Source organism: Neoarius graeffei, chromosome 16, assembly GCF_027579695.1.
Source record: "Neoarius graeffei isolate fNeoGra1 chromosome 16, fNeoGra1.pri, whole genome shotgun sequence".
Taxonomy (NCBI): domain Eukaryota; kingdom Metazoa; phylum Chordata; class Actinopteri; order Siluriformes; family Ariidae; genus Neoarius; species Neoarius graeffei.
The window spans coordinates 31,567,812-31,595,269 of NC_083584.1; the positions used below are offsets into that span (position 1 = coordinate 31,567,812).

General features: G+C 40.1%; 1 protein-coding gene across 2 annotated transcripts in view; it reads right to left on the bottom strand.

Moving 5' to 3' along the window:
* Positions 1-8,519: 8,519 nt before the first annotated feature.
* Positions 8,520-27,458, bottom strand: part of elp2 (elongator acetyltransferase complex subunit 2) — a 98,075-nt gene continuing 79,136 nt past the window's right edge. The window contains exons 19-22 of one of the 2 annotated variants that reach the window (XM_060942778.1): positions 24,073-24,194; positions 21,231-21,370; positions 14,458-14,571; positions 8,520-8,915 (exon numbers count right to left, since the gene is read on the bottom strand). In XM_060942778.1, coding sequence (XP_060798761.1) covers positions 8,747-8,915; positions 14,458-14,571; positions 21,231-21,370; positions 24,073-24,194 — 545 coding nt within the window. In that variant the 3' untranslated portion in view covers positions 8,520-8,746. Of the gene's footprint in view, positions 8,916-14,457; positions 14,572-15,352; positions 18,191-21,230; positions 21,371-24,072; positions 24,195-27,458 lie in introns of those variants that run through there. The other variant, XM_060942779.1, reaches the window with a different exon arrangement.

The window sequence follows — 27,458 nt, forward strand, 5'->3', positions numbered from 1 at the left end:
ATAATTTAAGAAGAATGATGCTATTATATAATCCTGTATCATTTCTATTATTGTAAGTTGTGTGTTTTTATTCTGTATAGTACACAAATTATTATCATCGTCACTGCCAAACCCAATCTGGGCTTGAGGCAAACTATGCTTGGTTGACTTGGACCGAACTGCACCAGTAGGGTGGCCAGTTCCTTTCTGTGCACTCACACACCTATGGGTAATTTAGAGTCACCAGTTAACCTAACCTGCATGTCTTTGGACTGTGGGGGAAACCAGAGCACCCGGAGGAAACCCACGCGGACACGGGGAGAACATGCAAACTCCACACAGAAAGGCCCCCGTCAGCCACTGGGCTTGAACTCAGAACCTTCTTGCTGTGACGCAACAGTGCTAACCACTACACCACCGTACCACCCTTATTAATATATAATTTTCTGTCATTACTACTATAATTATAAGCTGCATATTTTACTATAATAATAATGTTTGCATTATTTCATTATATTATTTCAATAAACTTTAATAAAATTTAATTAATCGATTAACAATAATAAATACATCACATTATTATTATTATTGAAACACACACACACACACACACACACACACACACACACACACACACAGAGAAACACAGTGAAATGAGGAGTTGAATCAGTCCAGAGCCTCTCTGTACATTGTGGGTGGTAAATAATTAACGGTGTGAGGGCCCCATGGCTGACACGGTGGACAGAGAACGAGTGCAAAGATTTCTTGTCAGAGCTGCCCTGCCTGATCCATCAAACCGTCAAATATTTAACATCTAAAGCACTAGACTGAGGGCTCAGAGGCCCAAAGCCCTATATGGTACGAACACATCAAGTCCTGAGCTACACTGGAGGCCTGACTTATTCTCGAGAACAGGAACACACTCACAGGTTTCAGCTTCCTAAACAAGTTCTACTCAGAACAACACTGAAGACATCAAAACTATGAAATAACATACGGAACATACTGTATATGGGATTATGTGGTAAACAAAAAGTGTTAAAGACGAAGTGTCTCATATTTTAGATCCTTGAAAGTAGCCAGCGTTTACCTTGATGAGTCTTTGCACACTATTGGCATTATCTTAACCAGCTTCATGAGGTCGTCACCCGGAATGCTTTTCAATTAACAGGTGCCTCGTCAAAAGTTAATTAGTACAATTTCTGGCTTCTTAAAGTGCCATTCCACCATTGGATGTATTCTTTGGCATAAAATACAATATATTTTGACAACATATATAAATGGTATCACTAGATAGAGAAATCTTTTAGCTTCAAAATGATATATCAAACATAACTTTTTGACGACAAGTATATTAATTTTGCGACCAAAGTCACCTACCCTTTTAATTTCCGCGCGTGATGTCATCAGCAGGTTCCCCTTCTTGTGTACCACGTGACGTGTGACGTGGCACATATTATCAGCAATGGCGGATAGAACGCGATAAAAATACCACCAATAAATCTAGCTAACTGAAAGATTAACTCAAAATTTTTCGCAATTTTTTTGGCCCCCATATACGAGAAGAAATGACTCTCACTTTGGGGGTTTCCTGGTCTAAAAATAGACCGACACGTGGTACACAAGAAGGGGAACCTGCCGATGACATCACGTTTCACTACCGCGCGGAAATTAAAAGGGTAGGTGACTTTGGTTGCAAAATTAATATACTTGTTGTTGTCAAAAAATTATGTTTGATATATCATTTTGAAGCTAAAAGATTTCTCTGTCTAGTCATGTTGTCATAAAATATATTGTATTTTATGCCAAAGAATACATCCAATGGTGGAATGGCACTTTAATGTGTTTGAGACCAAAACAGTAAATAGTAAATAATAAAAATACAGTAAATAGGCCTATTCCGCAACTGCAGTAATCCATATTATAATCAAGAACCGCTCAACTACCTGCAAGTAAAGAGAAACGACATCCATCATTAGTTTAAGACTGGAAGTGACTTAATTAATAAAAATAAAGAAAAGCCATTGAATTAGAAGGTGCATCCAAATTTTTGGCTGGTACTGTGTATCTATCTAGCATGTAATAATCTGGCACATCAGTGTATAATGAAAAACTGTACACAGAGTTGCGTTTCTCTTTGCTGCGTGTGTACTAATGCTGTACATGTGTCTGTGAGCTCATGCATGCAGAGCGGAGCAGGGCAGATAGCTCTTTCCTGTCCTGTGTGTGAGATACACTGACCTGTGACACAGCATGAGCAGCAGTTTGGAAAGATGTGAAGGTTGGCTTCATGCGTTTCAGAGGAAGCACTTGCTTCTCCACCCTCATGTGATAGCAGAGAGGAGCTAGTCAGTGGGCAGGAATTAGCAAGATCAAATTGTAGAAGAAAAAAAACTAAACAAAAAGACAAACAAAAAACAGGAAGTGACTAGGGCTGTAATGATCAGACAATTTGGATTGATATAACAATTTAAAAGGCAATGATTAAAATAAATCTTGTCACAATCCAATCATGATTGATAACTGATTATTCTCAAAAAACTGACGCGTGCAAAAAAATTCATATTTTAAACTGATGTAAAATAGCCTTCGCAAGTTGATTTGCCCATAACTCTAATACTTTACATAGTCCTTCTATGCATCATCATTTATGAATTAACAGTAGGTTAATTCCTTCTTCAGATTCTGCACAACACAGGGGAACCGTCAGGGCCTTCTAGACCTTCAGAGAAGGTCCAAACATACAGTTAGGTCCATATATATTTGGACACTGACCCAAATTTTGTTTTTTTACCTGTTTACTGAAACATATTCAAGTTATAGTTATATAATGGACATGGACGTAAAGTCCAGACTTTCAGCTTTCATTTGAGGGTATCCACATTAAAATTGGATGAAGGGTTTAGGAGTTTCAGCTCCTTAACATGTGCCACCCTGTTTTTAAAGGGACCAAAAGTAATTGGACAATTGACTCAAAGGCTATTTCATGGGCAGGTGTGGGAAATTCCTTCGTTATGTCATTCTCAATTAAGCAGATAAAAGGCCTGGAGTTGATTTGAGGTGTGGTGCTTGCATTTGGAAGATTTTGCTGTGAAGAAAACATGCGGTCAAAGGAGCTCTCCATGCAGGTGAAACAAGCCATCCTTAAGCTGCGAAAACAGAAAAAACCCATCCGAGAAATTGCTACAATATTAGGAGTGGCAAACTCTACAGTTTGGTACATCCTGAGAAAGAAAGAAAGAAAGAAAGAAAGAAAGAAAGAAAGAAAGAAAGAAAGAAAGAAAGCAAGCACTGGTGAACTCATCAATGCAAAAAGACCTGGACACTCACAGATGACAACAGTGGTGGATGATTGCAGAATAATTTCCATGGTGAAGAGAAACCCCTTCACAACAGCCAACCAAGTGAACAACACTCTCCAGGAGGTAGGTGTATCAATATCCAAATCTACCATAAAGAGAAGACTGCATGAAAGTAAATACAGAGGGTTCACAGCACGGTGCAAGCCACTCATAAGCCTCAAGAATAAAAAGGCTAGATTGGACTTTGCTAAAAAAGCCAGCACAGTTCTGGAAGAACATTCTTTGGACAGATGAAACCAAGCTCAACCTCTACCAGAATGATGGAAAGAAAAAAGTATGGCGAAGGCGTGGTACAGCTCATGATCCAAAGCATACCACATCATCTGTAAAACACGGCGGAGGCAGTGTGATGGCTTGGGCATGCATGGCTGCCAGTGGCACTGGGTCACTAGTGTTTATTGATGATGTGACACAGGACAGAAGCAGCCGGATGAATTCTGAGGTATTCAGAGACATACTGTGTGCACAAATCCAGCCAAACTGATTGGTCAGCGTTTCATAATACAGATGGACAATGACCCAAAACATAAAGCCAAAGCAACCCAGGAGTTTATTAAAGCAAAGAAGTGGAATATTCTTGAATGGCCAAGTCAGTCACCTGATCTCAACCCAATTGAGCATGCATTTCACTTGTTAAAGACTAAACTTCAGACAGAAAGGCCCACAAACAGACAGCAACTGAAAACCGGTGCAGTAAAGGCCTGGCAGAGCATTAAAAAGGAGGAAACACAGCGTCTGGTGATGTCCATGAGTTCAAGACTTCAGGCAGTCATTGCCAACAAAGGGTTTTCAACCAAGTATTAGAAATGAACATTTTATTTACAATTATTTAATTTGTCCAATTACTTTTGAGCCCCTGAAATGAAGGGATTGTGTTTTAAAGAAATGCTTTAGTTCGTCACATTTTTATGCAATCATTTTGTTCAACCCACTGAATTAAAGCTGAAAGTCTGAACTTCAACTGCATCTGAATTGTTTTGTTCACAATTAATTGTCGTAATGTACAGAACCAAAATTAGAAAAATGTTGCCTCTGTCAAAATATTTATGGACCTAACTGTATCAGCATTTCAAATGTTATATTTAATTTCTTTCATTATAATTATTCTCTTGTAATTCTACTTTGGCTTCATTTTCTATCAAATTTGCTTCAGAAATGAAAGGGTTACTGTCTTGAAAACATTAAACTAGAGTTATCCAATGAGATTTTTTTGTTTGTTTGTTGTTTGAGAAGAGTTTAGAGCTGGCTCACTCACTGGTTAGGACTTCATTGCTGGGACAGAAGGCCATGGCAGTGTATGATTATATATGAAGTGACAAATGAATTAACCAGTCAGATTTTGATTTATAGTGGGAGGGACCAAAAATTTATCACCCTCGGCCTCCTCGAAGGCCAGCGCGAGCTTAACTGCAAGTCAGCGCAGCAGTGACGTAACCTTCCAGCTGGTGTAGCGTTCATCAGTAGTGTTAGCGAATGCTAATAAAGCAGTCAAATCAGTGCCATCAAGAGCAAGTAGCACAGGCTAATTCCATATTTTATTCAGAATAGAACATAGATGACATATCAAATGTTTAAACTGAGAAAATGTATCATTTAAAGAGAAAAATTAGGTGATTTTAAATTTCATGACAACAACACATCTCAAAAAAGTTGGGACAAGGCCATGTTTACCACTGTGAGACATCCCCTTTTCTCTTTACAACAGTCTGTAAACGTCTGGGGACTGAGGAGACAAGTTGCTCAAGTTCAGGGATAGGAATGTTAACCCATTCTTGTCTAATGTACAGTTGTGTTCAAAATAATAGGAGTCCAACATGACTAACCAGATCAATCACTGCTTTTGGTAGAAATTATATTACTACATGGCAAATAATTTACCAGTAGGTGTAGTAAAGTCGTAGAAAACCAACAGACCCAACATTCATGATATGCATGCTCCTGAGTCTGTGTAATTGAATAATTAAGTGAAAGGGGCGTGTTCAAAATAATAGCAGTGTGGAGTTCAATTAGTGAGATCATTCAGTCTGTGAAAAAACAGGTGTCAGTCAGGTGGCACTAATTTAAGGATGAAGCCAGCACGTGTTGTACATCCATTTCTCTCTGAAAACCTGAGAAAAATGGGTCGTTCCAGACATTGTTCAGAAGAACAGCGTGTTTTGATTAAAATGTTGATTGGAGAGGGGAAAACGCTTAAAGAAGTGCAGAAAATGATAGGCTGCTGGGCTAAAATGATCTCCAGTGCTTTAAAATGGACAGCAAAACCAGAGAGACGTGGAAGAAAATGGAAGACTACCATTCGAATGGATCGAAGAATAGCCAGAATAGCAAAGACTCAGCCAATGATCAGCTCCAGGGTGATGAAAGACAGTCTGAAGTTACCTGTGAGTACTGTGACAATTAGAAGACGCCTGTGTGAAGCTAATCTATCGGCAAGAAGCCCCCGCAAAGTCCGACTGTTAAAAAAAAGACGTGCTGAAAAGGATACAATTTGCCAAAGAACACATCGACTGGCCTAAAGAGAAATGGAGAAACATTTTGTGGACTGATGAAAGTAAGATTGTTCTTTTTGGGTCCAAGGGCCACAGACAGTTTGTCAGACGACCCCCAGACAGTGAATTCAAGCCACAGTACACTCTGAAGACAGTGAAGCATGGTGGTGCAAGCATCATGATATGGGGATGTTTCTCTTACGATGGTGTCGGGCCTATTATCGCATACCAGGGATCATGGATCAGTTTGCATATATCAAAATACTTGAAGAGGTCATGTTGCCTTATGCTGAAGAGGAAATGCCCGTGAAATGGGTGTTTCAAAAAGACAACGACCCCAAACACACCAGTAAGCGAGCAGCATCTTGGTTCCAGACCAACAAAATTAAAGTCATGGAGTGGCCAGCCCAATCCCCGGACCTTAAGCCGACAGAAAACTTGTGGGGTGACATCAAAAATGCTGTTTCTGAGGCAAAACCAAGAAATGCAGAGGAATTGTGGAATGTTGTCAAATCATCCTGGGCTGGAATACCTGTTCACAGGTGCCAGAAGTTGGTCGACTCCATGCAACACAGATGTGAAGCAGTTCTCAGAAACCGTGGTTATACAACTAAATATTAGTTTAGTGATTCACAGGAATGCTAAATCCTAAAGATTTTTTCAGTTTATACAGTCAATATTTGAATTTGTAATGAAAAATGCAGACACTGCTATTTTTTTGAACTGCCCAAAATTCATCTTTCTTCATTTTCTGTAAAGTAATTAAAACATTGATACATTTTTCTTCATGTTTTGATGTAGAATATAATGTGCAGTGTTCCCAATGCATGGAAATAAAAACTATTATAAGGATTTTGAGCTTTACTCACGTTTTTAAACACACTGCTATTATTTTAAACACGACTGTAGGATTCTAGTTGCTCAACTGTCTTAGGTCTTTTTTGTCGTATCTTCCGTTTTATGATGCGCCAAATGTATTCTATGGGACTGCAGGCTGGCCAGTTCAGTACCCGGACCCTTCTTCTATGCAGCCATGATGCTGTAATTGATGCAGTATGTGGTTTGGCATTGTCATGTTGGAAAATGCAAGGTCTTCCCTGAAAGAGACGTCGTCTGGATGGGAGCATATGTTGCTCTAGAACCTGGATATACCTTTCAGCATTGATTGTGTCTTTCCAGATGTGTAAGCTGCCCATGCCACATGCACTAATGCAACCCCATACCATCAGAGATGCAGGCTTCTGAACTGAGCGCTGATAACAACTTGGGTCGTCCTTCTCCTCTTTAGTCCGAATGACATGGCGTCCCTGATTTCCATCAAGAACTTCAAATTTTGATTCGTCTGACCACAGAACAGTTTTCCACTTTGCCACAGCTCATTTTAAATGAGCCTTGGCCCAGAGAAGACGTCTGCGCTTCTGGATCATGTTTAGATACGGCTTCTTCTTTGAACTATAGAGTTTTAGCTGGCAACGGTGGATGGCACGGTGAATTGTGTTCACAGATAATGTTCTCTGGAAATATTCCTGAGCCCATTTTGTGATTTCCAATACAGAAGCATGCCTGTATGTCATGCAGTGCCGTCTAAGGGCCCGAAGATCACGGGCACCCGGTATGGTTTTCCGGCCTTGACCCTTACGCACAGAGATTCTTCCAGATTCTCTGAATCTTTTGATGATATTATGCACTGTAGATGATGATATGTTCAAACTCTTTGCAATTTTACACTGTCGAACTCCTTTCTGATATTGCTCCACTATTTGTCGGCGCAGAATTAGGGGGATTGGTGATCCTCTTCCCATCTTTACTTCTGAGAGCCGCTGTCACTCCAAGATGCTCTTTTTATACCCAGTCATGTTAATGACCTATTGCCAATTGACCTAATGAGTTGCAATTTGGTCCTCCAGCTGTTCCTTTTTTGTACCTTTAACTTTTCCAGCCTCTTATTGCCCCTGTCCCAACTTTTTTGAGATGTGTTGCTGTCGTGAAATTTCAAATGAGCCAATATTTGGCATGAAATTTCAAAATGTCTCACTTTCGACATTTGATATGTTGTCTATGTTCTATTGTGAATACAATATCAGTTTTTGAGATTTGTAAATTATTGCATTCTGGTTTTATTTACAATTTGTACTTTGTCCCAACTTTTTTGGAATCGGGGTTGTACACACAACGGCACAATCTGGCAGCCTGTTGCTAATCCCTTGCAATATCCTTTGCCCTGTTGCTTTTTTTTGGTGTGTCTGGCTAAGGTTTAGCTGAGCTGAAGTCCCAGATCTAATAGTAACAGTTCACCACTAGTGCACAAAATTGGTCACATATCAATCAGAAGCTACTAAATTAAATCGCATTATTGCCTTGTTAATCAAAATCAGAATTGCATCATATCGTAGCAGACTCAGTGGGATCATAAAATATTTAATGGTTGCCTGAAGAATCTAAATCCTATCATATGTGGCCTGAGGATTAAAGTCCTAAAAGCAACACAACAAGATCAAGCAATATCAGCTCTGAGACTGGTGTTGACTTGAAGCATGACTTCAGAACATCTCTCTCATGTGGACTAGAGATTCGATTCTTGAAACAAACTCTTGGTACCAATGGTTCGGTGGGGGGGAGCCATGTTAAAAGCAGATGAACAGGGAAAATGCAGCAGCCTGCTCCCTGTAATGACACGACACACTCGATATTTTTAGTTTCATTAGAAAAGAATCATTTATTACAACACAAACTTCAGAGGCGTTTCTCAGATAAATAGCACAATAGTGTAATAGTACAAATATCCATCTTGTGTATTAATTAAGTGACGCTTCTTAAGAGCCGTCCACACATATCAGATTCGGGTCAGATGCACACCCTACGGACTGAAGTGTGTAGATGGTGAAGGGTCTGAGTGGACCACGAGGTGAGAGACTGCTACAGTGTCAGTGTGTTGATGTTGAAGATTTTGACAGTGTGGTCAGCTCCAGCGCTGGCTAACTGGACAGAGGTGCTTTGGTGGTTCTTGTTGAAGCCTTCCCTCTCATCCTGCTGACAGATTCGGGGCCTCCAGCGCAGCCTCTTCACCACCAGTGTATGACTTTGACTGCAGACACGACAGAAGTCAAGGAAAACTGGAGCTGGGGGGGGGGGGGGGGGGGGGGGGGGGGGAAGACACACATCATCTTCTCTCTCTCTTGCCTTTGCCTGGATCAGCCTTTCCATTTTTCTCATTTCAAACCAATGGTGTTCCTCTGCCTCTTCTATTCTTCTTGTATACACAAACATGTTCTCTCTCTCTCTCACACGCACACACACACACGTGTTCTGTAAATCCATTTTAATTTTCCATTGTGCATGTTTAAAAATGTCACCCAAGCAAGAAAAACTCATTACCCTCAGGTGCAGCCTGTTATCACCAAACTGGAGGGGAGCAAAAGAGCTGTGATCAGTGTTTAAGAGGCAATTCACAGCCGGGGGACAAGTGAGAAAACGCCGAGTGCTGTAGAACACACAGCATGACCACCGGCACTTCAGACTGCTTCCTCAGCTATTATTCAGTTTCCCAGAGTCTGAATTGAAATCGGTTTGATCTGATTCCGTTTCATACACTATCAGAGCATTACCTTACAAGAAAACACTTCTAACAAGAACATTCTAGCAGGCAACTAGAAAAACAAACAAACAGAACTTGACATCATAAACCCTAGTGTATGTCTGTAGATAAGACGGCTGATATAAAATGACCGCATCCTTGTACCGAGCAACAACAAGACAACAGTGAGGCAAAAATCAGGTGTGAGCACTTCTTTTTAAATACGCATCTTCATTTATTTTAATAACCAAAGAGATCTCCATCTTGTTTTTTACTGGCTCACAAGACCAAGGTTTATGAATTTATAGCTCAAAGTTCACCTAGGTAAACTGGCATAAAGCAAACAAGCATCTTTTCCATCCCACGTCCTTTTCCCCTTCAGAGAATCGGCTTTACTGCCAGTCGACATTTATTTGTATTGCATCCGAATGCTGCTTTAACTAAAAAGAGCAAAAATCTTTTTTTTTTAGGTCTCTCTTGGATTGCTATAGCAATGGGTCAAAAATGGTCAGTGCTACTGCAACCTTTAGATGTCGGCACCTTGGCACAACAACTTTCAGTACACCAGAAAACTTTTATTTTTGTTTTGAACATCATTTTGTTGAGCAAACCAGACAAACACCTCTCTAAAAAGTCAGCCACTGGGCTCGAACCCACAACCTTCCTGCTGTGAGGCAACAGTGCTAACCACTACACCACTATGCCGCCCTTATTATGACCACCTTGCCTGGGATGGAGTCCACCAGGGGGCGAGGTATTGTTTTCGGTGGGGTTTCTTTATTTTTTTTTTGTAAGCAACATTATGGGAAAACGGCTGGATCAATCTTTATGAAACTTTCAGGATAGATGGGCACTGGTCTCAAATAGAACCTCCAACATTTTGAGGGCCATCCGGTCAAGGTCACCAAAAAAGTCATAATCGTTTTTGGTGCAAATGGTGTCCCAGTGTCCCGAATGTGTCCCAAATCACTTCTTACTCACTTGAACATTATTACACCCTATATAGTGCACTCAAAGTATCTCACAACACCTCACGAAAAGTAGTGCCGCAGCAAAGAAAAAAGGCCACAGCAAAGAAGTTTTATCATTTAATCAATGAGCTCACTATATAGTCCTCTATATAGTAATTCCCTATATAGTGAGTAGGGTGTAGTGAATGAATGAGTGATTTAGGACAGCATTTGTAACCAATCAGCAATTATTCTGATCAAGTTCGATTACCTGTTCTATTTCTTGGTAAACTTCGGAACTAATCAGAACTTGAAACGAAATAAGACAGATGTAACACCATAAGCGAGTCAGACAAACACTGACGGAGTGAGAGGATCTTCAGGGATAAGCTTCACTTCATTCGGTTCTGTACTAACATCGGTAGGGGAGAGCGGGGAGACTTGGGACGAGTTTTCATTTGTGAGATTGAATCAGTTGTTATGACACTAAAATAAGTGCTACCGGGTGAGGTTTGTTTTGCCTGGCAACACATTATTATTATTATTATTATTATTATTATTAATTTTCTCTAATTACTACAAGTATAAGTTGCATATTTATACTATAATAATTTCTCATTTTATTTATATTATATAATGTATTACTTACTAAAATATTTATTTAAAATCAACCGATTAATAAAAGACTAAGGCTCATGAATTTACAGGTCAAAGTTCACCTAGGTAAACTGGCATAAAGCAAACAAGCATCTTTTCCATCCCACGTCCTTTTCCCCTTCAGAGAATCGGCTTTACTGCCAGTCGACATTTATTTGTATTGCATCCGAATGCTGCTTTAACTAAAAAGAGCAAAAATCTTTTTTTTTTAGGTCTCTCTTGGATTGCTATAGCAATGGGTCAAAAATGGTCAGTGCTACCGCAACCTTTAGATGTCGGCACCTTGGCACAACAACTTTCAGTACACCAGAAAACTTTTATTTTTGTTTTGAACATCATTTTGTTGAGCAAACCAGACAAACACCTCTCTAAAGTCAGCCACTGGGCTCGAACCCACAACCTTCCTGCTGTGAGGCAACAGTGCTAACCACTACACCACTATGCCGCCCTTATTATGACCACCTTGCCTGGGATGGAGTCCACCAGGGGGCGAGGTATTGTTTTCGGTGGGGTTTCTTTATTTTTTTTTTTTTGTAAGCAACATTATGGGAAAACGGCTGGATCAATCTTTATGAAACTTTCAGGATAGATGGGCACTGGCCTCAAATAGAACCTCCAACATTTTGAGGGCCATCCGGTCAAGGTCACCAAAAAAGTCATAATCGTTTTTGGTGCAAATGGTGTCCCAGTGTCCCGAATGTGTCCCAAATCACTTCTTACTCACTTGAACATTATTACACCCTATATAGTGCACTCAAAGTATCTCACAACACCTCACGAAAAGTAGTGCCGCAGCAAAGAAAAAAGGCCACAGCAAAGAAGTTTTATCATTTAATCAATGAGCTCACTATATAGTCCTCTATATAGTAATTCCCTATATAGTGAGTAGGGTGTAGTGAATGAATGAGTGATTTAGGACAGCATTTGTAACCAATCAGCAATTATTCTGATCAAGTTCGATTACCTGTTCTATTTCTTGGTAAACTTCGGAACTAATCAGAACTTGAAACGAAATAAGACAGATGTAACACCATAAGCGAGTCAGACAAACACTGACGGAGTGAGAGGATCTTCAGGGATAAGCTTCACTTCATTCGGTTCTGTACTAACATCGGTAGGGGAGAGCGGGGAGACTTGGGACGAGTTTTCATTTGTGAGATTGAATCAGTTGTTATGACACTAAAATAAGTGCTACCGGGTGAGGTTTGTTTTGCCTGGCAACACATTATTATTATTATTATTATTATTATTATTATTATTAATTTTCTCTAATTACTACAAGTATAAGTTGCATATTTATACTATAATAATTTCTCATTTTATTTATATTATATAATGTATTACTTACTAAAATATTTATTTAAAATCAACCGATTAATAAAAGACTAAGGCTCATGAATTTACAGGTCAAAGTTCACCTAGGTAAACTGGCATAAAGCAAACAAGCATCTTTTCCATCCCACGTCCTTTTCCCCTTCAGAGAATCGGCTTTACTGCCAGTCGAAATTTATTTGCATTGCATCCAGCTGGTGCTTTAACTAAAAATAGCAAAAAATCTTTTCTTTAGGTCTCTCCTGGATTGCTATAGCAATGGGTCAGCAACTTTCAGCACGCCAGAAAACAAACTTTTTTTTTTTTTTGAAAGTCATTTTGCTGAGGAAACCAGACAAACACCTCTCTAAAAAAAAAAAAATCTGAGTTCACCGGAGAAAAATAATGCAAAACTGAAACAAACCTTTTGCAAGTGTGAGTAGAAATAATAACAGAACAGAGCCAGGGCTAAATAACGGCAAAATAAATAATCAGTTCAAATCATTTTGAGGCATTTTCCTGTTCTTCAGCCTCAAACACTTGTGAATTCCAGCTCTGTCTTCTGGCACTCATTTTAGTTAAAAGTCAGTTTATTAGATTGCAAATCAAAAAAAAAAAATCTGTATGCAATCCATACATTATACAAGATAAATTGTGAGCGACTGCTCACTTACATATCCCCCCCGCTCTCGCTTGTATCAGAAAGCAAGCAATCGAAGGAATAGGACACTTATAATGAATGTTGACTTCAACAAATAATTAACCCTTAAACAAGTAAGTAAAGAGCAGTGTCTCTCCCCAGGGATTTCAAATAGCATCCTGGTAAACTGCCATTTTGAAATCGCATTTTGCTTCTTGAAACAGCGTCAAAATCCACCCTATATGTTTCATAAATACATTCAGTCAGTAAACAGGAAGTTGATGTGCGACAGACCTGAAAACGGTATACACAGTACAGAAGCCCAAGCTGAAGCTCGGTACCAAATATCAAGCAGTTGTGATTTGTAGTTGCTGAGAAAAGCGTTACGAAAATTTTGTAAATTCACGCTATATGTTTCGCAAATACATTCAGTCGGTAAACAGGAAGTCGATGTGCGACAGACCTGAAAACGGTATACACGGTACAGAACCCCAAGCTGAAGCTCGGTACCAAATATCAAGCAGTTGTGATTTGTAGTTGCTGAGAAAAGCGTTACGAAAATTTTGTAAATTCACGCTATGTGTTTCGCAAATACATTCAGTCGGTAAACAGGAAGTCGATGTGCGACAGACCTGAAAACGGTATACACGGTACAGAACCCCAAGCTGAAGCTCGGTACCAAATATCAAGCAGTTGGGATTTATAGTTGCTGAGAAAAGCGTTACGAAAATTTTGTAAATCCATGCTATATGTTTCGTAAATACATTCAGTCGGTAAACAGGAAGTCGATGTGCGACAGACCTGAAAATGGTATACACGGTATAGAACCCCAAATGCGGATGGACGGACAGAGGTAAACCAGTATAACCCCACACACACACACACACACCCTGGAGCAGGGGTATAATAATAATAATAATAATAATAATAATAATAATAATAAAGTACATATTTTATGGTTCACTTAAGTCGATTCACATGAATCATATTCTAAGTATTGTCACCTTGCTGAGCTTCAGACCCTCTCCTACTGTACCTGAGCTCTTGGACTCGTTATTTTGGTCCACATGTGAGTGCAATGTTTTTAAATCTGCATCTCTTTTCCTGAATCAGTGCCTAACATACAGCAGATGCTTTCTACTGTCCACTCCATCTCCACCAGCAGTAGATACCTTAGTGAAGTGTCAAAGTGTGTGAGTGAAAGAGGAAAAAAAAAAATGAGACCAAATGAGCGCTCTCAAAGAGAATCCAATACTGAAACACTCTTTCCTCAGCTCCGTTAGTAATCGTCACTGGACCAAAACTTACAGCCGACAGTTGGTTTGAAGTCCATGGCTGTATGAGAACGAGGTTATTAGTTCAGCCAGAACCAGACTTGTTATCAGATCAGAGAAAAACGCAACTTCTCAGATCAAAGAGACTGTGTGAAAAGTGCTAGCCACCTCGTGGTCCTCAGTATGTTTGCGTCCCGAGTACTGCATAAAAGAAAGGATACGAGACATCGCTTTCAGCACACCTGCTCCAGTCTGATCCTGAAGACACATCATCCACTGGAGTCCATTTATACAGAATGATCCGTCCACTCTCCAAACCCACTGCTATGAGGTAGCTACACAGGGAGGAATGAAACCATGAGAAAATCTGCAAAGACCATGTGAGGAAAAACACTCATTCTGCTAAAAATGTCTGAATTGCACATACAGCAGTGTCCTTTCCTCACACACTGAACGTCATGCTTTGATAATATTTTCAGAAATGTGCCACAGCAACACGGACACAGAAATCAATAACAGAATTACCTACACACGGTAGATTTCAAAGCAGAGGTGGCGGTGGATAAAAGGTGTAATGTTTGAATGATAATGTTAAAAAAAAAAAAAAAAAAATCACAAATCAAAACGCACAGAGTCAGTGATTATCTCAGCACTGATGCAAGCACAAACAGTGATTCACTGAGTCAAGTTCCAGATGATTCTTATGACTTTTTTTTTTTTTTTTTTTAAACCTTTGATAAAGTGAGTGGTCATATTGATTCATTTTTTACTTTATTTATTACATGTTAAATTGCGGGCGGCACGGTGGTGTAGTGGTTAACGCTGTCGCCTCACAGCAAGAAGGTCCGGGTTCGAGCCCCGTGGCCGGCGAGGGCCTTTCTGTGTGGAGTTTGCATGTTCTCCCCGTGTCCGCGTGGGTTTCCTCCGGGTGCTCCGGTTTCCCCCACAGTCCAAAGACATGCAGGTTAGGTTAACTGGTGACTCTAAATTGAGCGTAGGTGTGAATGTGAGTGTGAATGGTTGTCTGTGTCTATGTGTCAGCCCTGTGATGACCTGGCGACTTGTCCAGGGTGTACCCCGCCTTTCGCCCGTAGTCAGCTGGGATAGGCTCCAGCTTGCCTGCGACCCTGTAGAACAGGATAAAGCGGCTACAGATAATGAGATGAGATGAGACGTTAAATTGCATGCAAATCAAAACGATACATAGCAGCTGCTTTTCAGAGGTGGACAGTAACGAAGTACATTTACTCGAGTACTGTAAAGTACACTTTGAGTATCTGTACTTTGAGTATTATTTTTGTTGGAAACTTATGACTTTAACTTCACTACATTTGAAAGACAAATATCGTACTTTTTACTCCACTACATTTCTATCAAGGCCCTCGTTACTTGTTACTATAAAGCAGCTTTGAAAGTGGATGGTTTTTTCTTTTCTTTTCTAAAATGTGATTGTTTTTTTCCGCAGGTGACACTGAGACAGACTATCAGTAATCACTAGGGTCACGTCACATCCATAGACTGTACAAGATCAAGTTCAGTGATTTCTTCGCAGCATTATTTGACACGTTTGTTCAGTTGATGGCAGAATAGAAGGAGGCGGTTCTTCTAGGGAATGTACGCACCCATGGCCATACCTAGGACCCGTGTTTCAGTTTTCTGAAAGGATTAAAGATTCGTTTCGTTTTAAACGTTTGCTTTGTCTGCCAAAAACGAACCACATCACGGCCTACAAAAACTCGCCGTCCAACCTGCGGAAGCATATTGAGGGATGTAAACGTTTTATTTCAAGAGAAAGCTTGCAATGAAGTTGTCTGTGCTTTTAGAACTAGCGATAATGTTGCAAAAGCTATGCAGTCTGGCTAGTCAAACGACTTTCAATGGATTTGCCCACCAAGTTGCCATTGCCTTGTCCACGGCTAACATTAACACTGCTAGTTAGCATGTAAAAACGGAGTTACACTAACATGAATAACGTTAATTTGTCTAAAGTCCTTTCAGAAATATATTTTAGCATAATCTTACCAAATAAACAGAATGTAGACATCTTTCTTTTTTAGTAACATTAACTACCCAATATGATTTTGAGTTTGAAAAGAGTTTGCTAGCATGTCAGGAGGAGTTTCAGTGCTACACGTTCTACAAGCTGGTCAGTAAACCCAGTAGGCTGCTTCAGAGGCAATTCGGTATTCTAAGTGTTGTGGCAATAATACAACAATGCATTGACAGAAAATGTACTTTTAATACTTAAGTATTTTTAAAAGCAAGTACTTCAGTACTTTGACTTAAGTAAAAATTTGGCTGGACAACTTCAAATGTTTCTCCGATACAAGTGAATCAGTGGGATCTGTACTTTGACTTAAAGGAGATACGCAGAGCCATGGCCTCACTTTTTGTTTATAAACGCCTTGAGACCTCAAGAATGGCATAGAAATAGTTTTAAGCGTTAACAATAAATCGAATATAGTAATTTTTATGATTAAAATGATTCATATAGGTAGCGGTCTGAGTGAATGACCTTGGCATCCGTGACGTCACCGCAGTAAAGCTATCAGTCTCATTGCCATTTCCGCTATACTAAAACACAGAGCTGACTGCAACTCCGATCCTCCATTTTGAGCTAATTTATCGTCATGCCACGTAGATGTGTTGCTGGTGGGTGCAGCAACACGACAGAAGGTGGATTTATGTTGCATTCATGGTCCAAAAATGTTCAAACTGCAAAGATTTGGACTCGTTTTGCGAGAAATTCATGGGCCCGTTGGGCACCTACGAAGTGGTCTCTCCTCTGCTCATTTTACTGAATACTCGTATGAGACCTCTGATCTGTTGAGGAGTGCTGGCTCCTTGGTGACAAGATCGGCCTTCAAGAAGCAAGAACACAGACGGGTAAGATGCAACTCTCGTTTGGTTACATCACAACAACACTCGTTGTTTCCCTGCATTTAAATTAATACATGTAACTTGTATTGTGTGTTTAAGTTACCGGTATAAGATTATTTAATTTGCTTCAGAATGTGATTGTCTCAGTTCATCTGATTATTTAATTAGCCTTTTACGTTTTATCAGTGAAAATGCATGCATGTTGCATAAGTTATAACACCTATCCTGTTTTAATGAGAGTCACATGAGACTGTCAGTTCAATTTAGACAGCTTTGTTCTCTAGCTTTATTTCGTAAGGTGGGGGCCTCTGTGGCCGACATGTTACGATCAGAGTCTCTGTTAGTTCGAACTGATATGGTTCTACATGTATAGCAGTAGCATGTACACACACTCCAATTTCAGGACTATCACAGTCAGATGTATTACTATCTGAGGAATCCGAAGAATCTCCAATAAATCCGAACGAAAAGGCCATTGCAACCACTCTCGCCTGCCGAGTCTGGCTTTGGTCTATAGCTGTCAAAGGCCTTGGCCTTAAATCCGGTTACCGCTGTGATGTTACGTCACGCACTCAGGGCTGGCTGGCTCAGCAGGGCAGCTCGAATGCCAACTTTGCAGTTGATTTTCTCCCCAAAAATATATTTTTTATTCCCAATTATGCAGCATACAAGAGTCAGGGATGTAGATACTATCCACTCAGAAATTTTTTTAAAAATAAAGATTCTGCATATCTCCTTAAAGGCCCGGTCCCACTGCACTTACGGATGCAAAGAGGATGTAAAACGTAAAAAAATCTTTGCCATCTGTTGGAAAATGCTATGCATCCGTTGTGTACTCATTGCATACGTGCTTCATACACTCTATCCATCGAGCATCCGTCCACTGTGATTTCATCCGCGCAAAAAGTTTTGAGCTGCACAAAACTTTTAGAACGGATGAACTTTCCGCCGTGTACGATGTAAATCCGCGACATATCCGAGCAACAAACGTTCTATGTCCGTTATCATCCGTTAAACGTCTGCTGTATCCTCTCTGCATTCTCTGGGCATCCTCGCAACTCACATCCGCTGCAGCTGAAAACGGAAAGAGGGAGGAAAGATAAGGTACATGAAACGTCTATTCATCGTTAGTAGCACGGAAATAGAAAGGATGTAAGCGTATGCATCTCGTATATAAAGTATTCAAAACGGACAAAGCGTTTATATCTGGGATGTATCTCGTATATTTAGGATGTCTGGAGTATGTCTAGAGTATGTAGAAGGACACCTAGCGCAGTGAACAGTCTGCATCCGATATACATCCGCGCAACATCCCCTTTGTTTCCGTTAGGCGTACGTGATGCATCCCCTTCATCCGCTATGCGTCCGCTTCTCAGTTATCACCGGTAACCCCTTCGGAGCGGTCATCCACTTCCATCCGCTAGGCTTCCTATGAACATGCGTTTAACATCCCCGCTATATACTACCCACGTCCGTTCTTTTCCGTTCTGTTTTCGCAAATTTTCGCCAATTTTGTCCATTTCTGGAGCGGATGAAAACGGATAGAGCCACCCCCGAAATTTTGCTCGTCCGCTGTGTCCTTTTTGCATACGTTTTGTGTCCATCGGCCAGTGGGACCGGGCCTTTAAGTAATGAAGTTGGGTACTTTGTCCATCTTTAGGTAATCAGTATGTTCGAGTCTTTCAGTGAAGCTGGAATGCAATGTTCAAATGCCATTTTTTTTTTATTTGTTTGTTTTTTCTTTTTCACTTCTGAGGGTGACCAAATATCCTTTATACAGTAGAAATATCTCAATTTCACTATGTTGGCTGCAACAAAATTAGGGTCAGAGAAATATACATAACCTTTTCATGATGGTGTAACTGCAACAAGTAGTGAAAGTGTTCACTAAACGTTACTTCCATAGCTAGACATCACCATTACGTGATTTTGATCTATGAGAATAAGCCGAGTTATACGGTTTTCTCCAATCTAATGTAGTCAAGTATGCAGAGCGCCAATAACAGAGCCTTATGTCCACATTAGCCTGTAGGATGCCTCAGGTATAATGTCAACTTAATAACTAAATAACTAAATGCAGACTTTAGGACAGGTGACACTGCTGAATTAAGCCTTTATAAAATGTTTATGTACAACCCCGATTCCAAAAAAGTTGGGATAACGTACAAATTGTAAATAAAAACGGAATGCAATAATTTACAAATCTCAAAAACGGATATTGTATTCACAATAGAACATAGACAACATATCAAATGTCGAAAGTGAGACATTTTGAAATTTCATGCCAAATATTGGCTCATTTGAAATTTCATGACAGCAACACATCTCAAAAAAGTTGGGACAGGGGCAATAAGAGGCTGGAAAAGTGAAAGTTACAAAAAAGGAACAGCTGGAGGACCAAATTGCAACTCATTAGGTCAATTGGCAATAGGTCATTAACATGACTGGGTATAAAAAGAGCATCTTGGAGTGGCAGCGGCTCTCAGAAGTAAAGATGGGAAGAGGATCACCAATCCCCCTAATTCTGCGCCGACAAATAGTGGAGCAATATCAGAAAAGAGTTCGACAGTGTAAAATTGCAAAGAGTTTGAACATATCATCATCTACAGTGCATAATATCATCAAAAGATTCAGAGAATCTGGAAGAATCTCTGTGCGTAAGGGTCAAGGCCGGAAAACCATACTGGGTGCCCGTGATCTTCGGGCCCTTAGACGGCACTGCATCACATACAGGCATGCTTCTGTATTGGAAATCACAAAATGGGCTCAGGAATATTTCCAGAGAACATTATCTGTGAACACAATTCACCGTGCCATCCGCCGTTGCCAGCTAAAACTCTATAGTTCAAAGAAGAAGCCGTATCTAAACATGATCCAGAAGCGCAGACGTCTTCTCTGGGCCAAGGCTCATTTAAAATGGACTGACTGTGGCAAAGTGGGAAAACTCTTCTGTGGTCAGACGAATCAGAATTTGAAGTTCTTTATGGAAATCAGGGACGCCGTGTCATTCGGACTAAAGAGGAGAAGGACGACCCAAGTTGTTATCAGCGCTCAGTTCAGAAGCCTGCATCTCTGATGGTATGGGGTTGCATTAGTGCGTGTGGCATGGGCAGCTTACACATCTGGAAAGACACCATCAATGCTGAAAGGTATATCCAGGTTCTAGAGCAACATATGCTCCCATCCAGACGACGTCTCTTTCGGGGAAGACCTTGCATTTTCCAACATGACAATGCCAAACCACATACTGCATCAATTACAGCATCATGGCTGTGTAGAAGAAGGGTCCGGGTACTGAACTGGCCAGCCTGCAGTCCAGATCTTTCACCCATAGAAAACATTTGGCGCATCATAAAACGGAAGATACGACAAAAAAGACCTAAGACAGTTGAGCAACTAGAATCCTACATTAGACAAGAATGGGTTAACATTCCTATCCCTAAACTTGAGCAACTTGTCTCCTCAGTCCCCAGACGTTTACAGACTGTTGTAAAGAGAAAAGGGGATGTCTCACAGTGGTAAACATGGCCTTGTCCCAACTTTTTTGAGACGTGTTGTTGTCATGAAATTTAAAATCACCAAATTTTTCTCTTTAAATGATACATTTTCTCAGTTTAAACATTTGATATGTCATCTATGTTCTATTCTGAATAAAATATGGAATTTTGAAACTTCCACATCATTGCATTCCGTTTTTATTTACAATTTGTACTTTGTCCCAACTTTTTTGGAATCGGGGTTGTAGGTATATTTCAGTTGCCATGAAGGGCCTAAATGCAGGTGTTCTATACCTTTATGTACATGTAGGTGAAATGCAACAAATTTTCTAAAAACACTACAGATTTTTGTTTTTGTTTAAAAAACATAAATAAATCTTAATAAATACAGTGGTGTGTTTATACAGACTCGGCATTATTTATAAATCATTAAAACCCTGCAGTGTCTCACACGGTGGGGCAGAACATCTGCTTTGGTGTCACTTGTGAGAGTAAACGTGCACCAGTATCGAGCTGATTAAATGAAACAGACAGCATCTTTAAGCTAATGATAATGACACATCGATTGAAAAATAATTGTCTTCGGTTAGTGGAGTTTGGTGAATGCAGTGGCTTACCTTTGGTCAGAGAGAAGGAAAGGGCAGATAGCCACAGCGGTGGCCGAATCTCCCACATCCAGAATGGATGAACAGGGAATAACTGCACTGTCGTTCATGCCAACTGGATCTCCAGAGCCACGGTGACCCCACATTATCACCTACCACCATAAGCAGGCATGTAGATTAATCACAGGTTTTAAATAAATAAAAACACACAGGATATGGTTTGTCATAAATAAGAATAAACTGATGAACCTGTGATGCTCCACGGTTAAAGTTTGGCTTGCGTCAATTTGATCGTGCCAGTATTATAGCAAAAATGAAACAAAATATTCATAAACAAGTGTTGCCAGGCAAAACAAACCTCGCCTGGCAGCACTTATTTTATACCTATATTTTGATAATAGTAATATTTCTCAACCATGAGCTGTCAGGTTATAGTCCTATGAAAATCCGTGATCTTGAGTTTGACATTTCAAAATCATTCAAGGTCAAAGGTCATGGTGGCAAATGAAAGCCCATATGGCACTTCCTATAAGTTGATAATGGTAAATATCTGTCTACCATCAACCGTTTTCAAGTCACAGCCCTCTAAAAATCCGTGACCTTGAGTTTGACCTTTCAAGGCCACTCAAGGTCAAAGATCATGGTGCCAAATGAAAGGCCATATAGGAGTTCCTATATGCTCATAATAGTAAACATTTGTCTATCGGCAACTTTTTTTTTTAGTTATAATGGAAAATATGTTATTTCAACCGAAAGGTTGACCTTTCCAGTGACCTACACTTTGACCCGATTACCCCCAAAATTTAAATCAGGTACTCTACGGACCATTGCCCACCTACCCTGAAAATCTGAAATCAATCAGTCAGTGCAACCACCTGGACGCTAGACTGTTAACAGACAGACACACAAACAAAACAAAAACAACCCGCACTGATTACAATACCTCACCCCGCTGAATCCGTCGCGGACGAGGTAAATAAAATGAAATAAAGTAAAAATAAAATGAAAAACAAATGCATAACAATGTATATTGTTATCACAACTTGCATCACAACTATAACACTAGATTTAACAGTAACCTCCGAAAAACAGCAGCCAATAGAAACTGGGGCTCGTGGACATCTACACATTTTGCTGTAGATGATTGGAACAAGTTCGATAAGTCCTTGAGGGAAGTGACATCATTAAGAAAGTTTAAAAAAAAAAAGGCCTTTGCAAAGTAGTTTTCTAGTATGTTTTGCTGAAATAGTCTCTCTCTTTATTAAAAAAAAACCCTTACTTACTTCTCATATGCATTATTTTTAGTGATTTTCATTAACCCTTGAAATCTAAGTTAATCCTTTTTAGCTTACTGTACTTTAGTTGCAGAAATTTTTTCTTCACTGCTCTCTAATCTGCTCACTTGATTGGTCGGACTTATGTTCCTTACTTTTATTCACAGTTAAACTTTATTTCGTGGGTTGATGTAAACCACTCTGCTAACTTGTGTGTTTTTCATATTTACCTCGCCCGCTATGGAGTAAGCAGAGTGAGGTATTGTTTTTGGTTGGGTTTCTTTGTTTTTTCGTAAACGATATTATGGGAAAACAGCTGGATCAATCTTCATGAAACTTTCAGGATAGATGGGCATTGGTCTCAAATAGAACCTCCAACATTATGAGGGTCATCAAAAGGTCACCAAAAAGGTCAAAATAGTTTTTGTTGTGTCTACTGCCTCATATAGAGGTGCTAGCCACTACGTCATCGTGCTGTAAGAATGCAAGTGTAAAGATCACACACTGCGCATACATGTGTTCCGATTAAAATGGCTGGTGAGTGTATACAATTTGGTTCACCATTTGAAATAAATGGACTAAAGAAATTGCTTTCAGACACGTTTATGCTTATTACAGAGGGAAAGTGCGTTCCACTGAGCTCTAGCGCCGGGCCATTTCCGGGAAATAAGAGTTTGGGTCATGGTGACAGCATGTATGTCAGCCTCGGTTCGGAGGTTTCAGTTTCTTAAACTGTAAGAGGTAAGAGTAGAATAATATAAAAGTACAGACAAATGGTATATTTTATTTCTGTGATTTTTAAATTGTTCATTTTTGTGGCTACTGCCTCATAGAATAAATATATATGCTATATTTACTGTATGGACATGGTATCAGAAAACAGTTTTAATTATAAGCAGTAGCCCCGTGTACCCATAGGGTACCTATTTTTTTTTTTTCACGATATCTTCCTTCATATTCATCATAAGTGCGACTGGGCGAGGTCTGTATTGCCTGGCAACATTTGTTTATATTGTATCGCTTTTATAGTTTTTCATTTATGTATATTTTTGAGGACCCTTCTGTAAATCACTGTGACGTTAGCATCCTCAATAAAGATTAATTAATAATAATAATAATAATAATAATTATTATTATTATTATTATTATTATTATTATTATTATTATCAAAACAACAATTCCATAATATTTAAGATATTTTATATATAAAAAATTTCTGAAGGACAAAAAGAAAAATGAACATCCAAACAGATACTTGCTAAATTGAACCATGGATCTCAAGTAAAGATTTGATATCAGAGAATCCTACTGTGTGATAATATTCATATTTGGATTTATATCATTATATCCCCCCATACTAATGCCACACTTGATCAAAGACGCTGCCAGAAAACTAACCTGGAAGCTCAGAGATGGCCAAAATGCTCACAAAACACCAACAGATTACGATTTCTTACAGCATTCACCTGTATCTCACACGCTTCTTGATATAAGTATTGTAAACGCCAATATTGTGATGCTGATGAAGAAAATATATTGAGCAGCTGTAGTGTGCATCTCTACATAAAACTGTCGCTCACCTTCTTATCCCGACTAGCTGTCACGAAATACTTATTATCCAGGCTCCAGTCACATGACCAAATGATGCGCGTGTGTACTGCTGAGTCCTTACTGGTGTGTGCGTAGAGCGAGAATCTGGGCTCTGAAATCAGAAAAAGCATCGCTGCGTCACTTCATCACTCATCAGTCACTCCTTTACCATGATCCCAGGTGACTGTTGTGCTCTCTGCAGATATAACTACTGTTGGCATGCTAGCGAGCTCCACCGTGGCACATCTGAGAGGCTGTTTGTGTTCTGCTTTAAATGGCAGTGTGTGCTGCGTTACACTCCAGGTCAGCGTGCTCGTCTCAGCCAGGTCACCATGCCCCGGCGACACTAACTAACTTGGGGCTGCCAGGAACTGAGGGGATGCCACATCCTCACACGTATGCATATACTGTATGCACAGAGATCGTTTATAGCTGGGACAGCCACGGCTGTCTGCCCTTTGACTGGTTAGTCTCCTCTCGTTAGCGTGAAATACAAAGTGAGACGGAGTGAGACGAACGGAGGGATTGGGAAGCGTTTCTCCACTGCTGATGCTGAGCCGCTGCTTCATCAGCATTGACGCTGGTTATCCCCCCTCCATACATGGCATGAAAGCTGTGAGTAATACCAGACTCAACCAGAACAGACTGCAGCCTCCCGCCGTCTTAAGCGTCGTCTGACACGCAGGCAAATAGGCAAAGGGAACCGGATGCTCGCCTGCTTAACTACTGTCAGTGATGATTTAGGTGCAGACACTTAAAGGCGACAAAGGAGAAAGGCTGGGAGACTGTGGAGTGGCTTTCTGAGAGAATTTAGAGATGAATAAACAACCATAACAGCCAAAACATCAAACAGAACTGAAATGTGATGATGTGTGAGAGAACCAACCTCCACGACAAATTGCGTACAACAGGAAAATCAACAAAGGACTAAATTTTGCTCCCCAAGGAAAGATCTACCCAAAACATCCATCAGAACTGAATTCACATGATAAATGAGAGAGGAGATACAATTCTAGTCAGAAGAAAATGTGCTAAGTCGACCTCATTACTAATTTGTTCGCAAAAAACTGACAATACAATGACCATGTTTTGTGCAGAAGGTCGAGTTCTTTCAAATACAACCATTGAGAATCCATTGAAACCTCCGAAATCCACTGAGAACTGAGGGAGGAGACATGATTTAACTGAAAATAAACAAAGTTGTAAACAAATTTTACAACAACGTGTAAACAACGTGTTTTCTTTCTCTCTCTCTTCCCCCCCCCATCCTGTCCCTCTGAGTTACATGTTGATCCTGGGATTGAGATGCTGGCCTCTTCTGCCCCTCGGACCTGCTTGGTCCATCCTGGTGCCCTGTGTCTGGTCGGAGTTTTATCGCACCGCTCCTGTGAAGGACGGCCCCATGAGGACAGTTGAGGGTTATACCTGTTAAAACTGTTAATATTATAGTCAGGCTGTCTGTTGTTGCCCAAATGAGGATGGGTTCCCTTTTGAGTCTGGTTCCTCTCGAGGTTTCTTCCTCATGTCGTCTGAGGGAGTTTTTCCTTGCCACCGTCGCCACAGGCTTGCTCATTGGGGATAGATTAGGGATAAAATTAGCTCATGTTTTAAGTCGTTCAAATTCTGTAAAGCTGCTTTGCGACAATGTTTATTGTTAAAAGTGCTATACAAATAAACTTGATTTGATTTGAAATTGTTTACAACAAGAAAACTCAACAAACAAACAGCCAAGTTTTGTTCCCGGAGGGAAGATCTACCCAAAACATCGATCAGAACTGGAATCGGGTGAGAACTGCCAGAGGAGATACAATTCTATTGAGAAGTCCCAAAATTCGTGAAGTTGACTGTGGCAGCGGGGGCGTGGTCGAGCGTCAGCTGTGAACGGCGAGGAGGCAGGTTGAAACAGCGGGTAACGTGATGAGGTGCACCTGTGTCAAATTACTGGCCGTCTATTAACCTGTGTGTCTTTCAGACAGTCAGGGACGAGAGAGAGAGAGAGAGAGCTAGCTGTGTCACCCCATGTGTGTGTTTGTGTGTGTGTTAGTTGCCACTGAAAAGCGACAAATAAAAAGAACACACCTGTTCTGAAGCCTGTTTCCAGTTCCTCTGTTTCCCACAAGTTAGAAAGTTGTTACAGTGACCTAATTAACAGTTCGTTAGCAAAAATTTGACAAAACAATGACCAAGTGTTGTGCAAAAGGACTAGTTCTTTCAAACAAAACAATCAGAACTGAAACCCATTGAGAATACAGGGTGGAGATATGGTTTAACTGAAAAAAAAGCTGTAAACAAATTGTTTACAAACAGGAAAATCAACAAAAACCAGCAAGTTTTGTTCCACAGCGGAAGATCTACCCAAAACATCGATCAGAACTGGAATCAGATGAGAAATGAGAGAGGAGATACAATTCTAGTGAGAGGCCCGGAAAATTTGTTAATTTGGCCGAATTCAAGCCTCAACACCAGGCATTGCCTGAATGCCTGATCAAGACGCTCGGGCAGAAATATTTTAGCGAGTTAGGCCCATTCGGGCACACCTATGGTCGGCTTCTTTAGGCACAAAAATGATTTTCAAGTGAGTATATTACAAAAAAACGAGACATATTAACCAGCATCCTCGCCTCCCCTGTGATCGCAGTTTTGTTTTTTTCTTCCCGATTTGTAATGGTGATTCTGATTGGCTTGCTTCAGGCACGCATGCGCATTTGTGCTTTTCATCACTATGAGTGGCTGCTGGTGCCCTCTACGCTTTCCCGGGTTGACTTCAGGACGTCCACATATACATGTAAAAAAGCTAGTGGTAAGCACATTCAATGAATGGAAAGACATGCTTTTGTGTCTCAAATAGTAAAAACCACACCCTCTACAGTAAATATCATTTACATAGTAAATTATTCCATAGATAAATATATATCTTACCCCATTTATCATTGGCCCATCAAGACAGTACTGCGGCACAGACTCCTGTTTTAATGTTTTTAGTTTTATAATTCATCTTTGCAATATTGCTAGTCATGGTTATTGGCAAAACAAAGTGCTTTGTGTCCTAAACTCGATATAAAAAGACGCATCACGTACTAGTACCGTCCAGAAGTCTTACATATATGATACTGATTTACGTTTCATGTTTTCAGGGCTTGTCTTGTTCTTCTGTTGCAGAAATGAATGTTTTTTAGTACTTTTGTCTAAATAAGTCAATTGTACCCCGAGAAAACATATCAGTATTGCCTTGAAACGTGTACTTGAAAACTTGCCGAGATCCCGCAAAACTTTAGGGCAAAAGGAAATCCAAGGGGGGCAAAAGGTGTCAAAAGTTAATATTGAGGCCTGTAATTACTAACTCTTTAGCCAAAAAATTGACAAAACAACGACCATC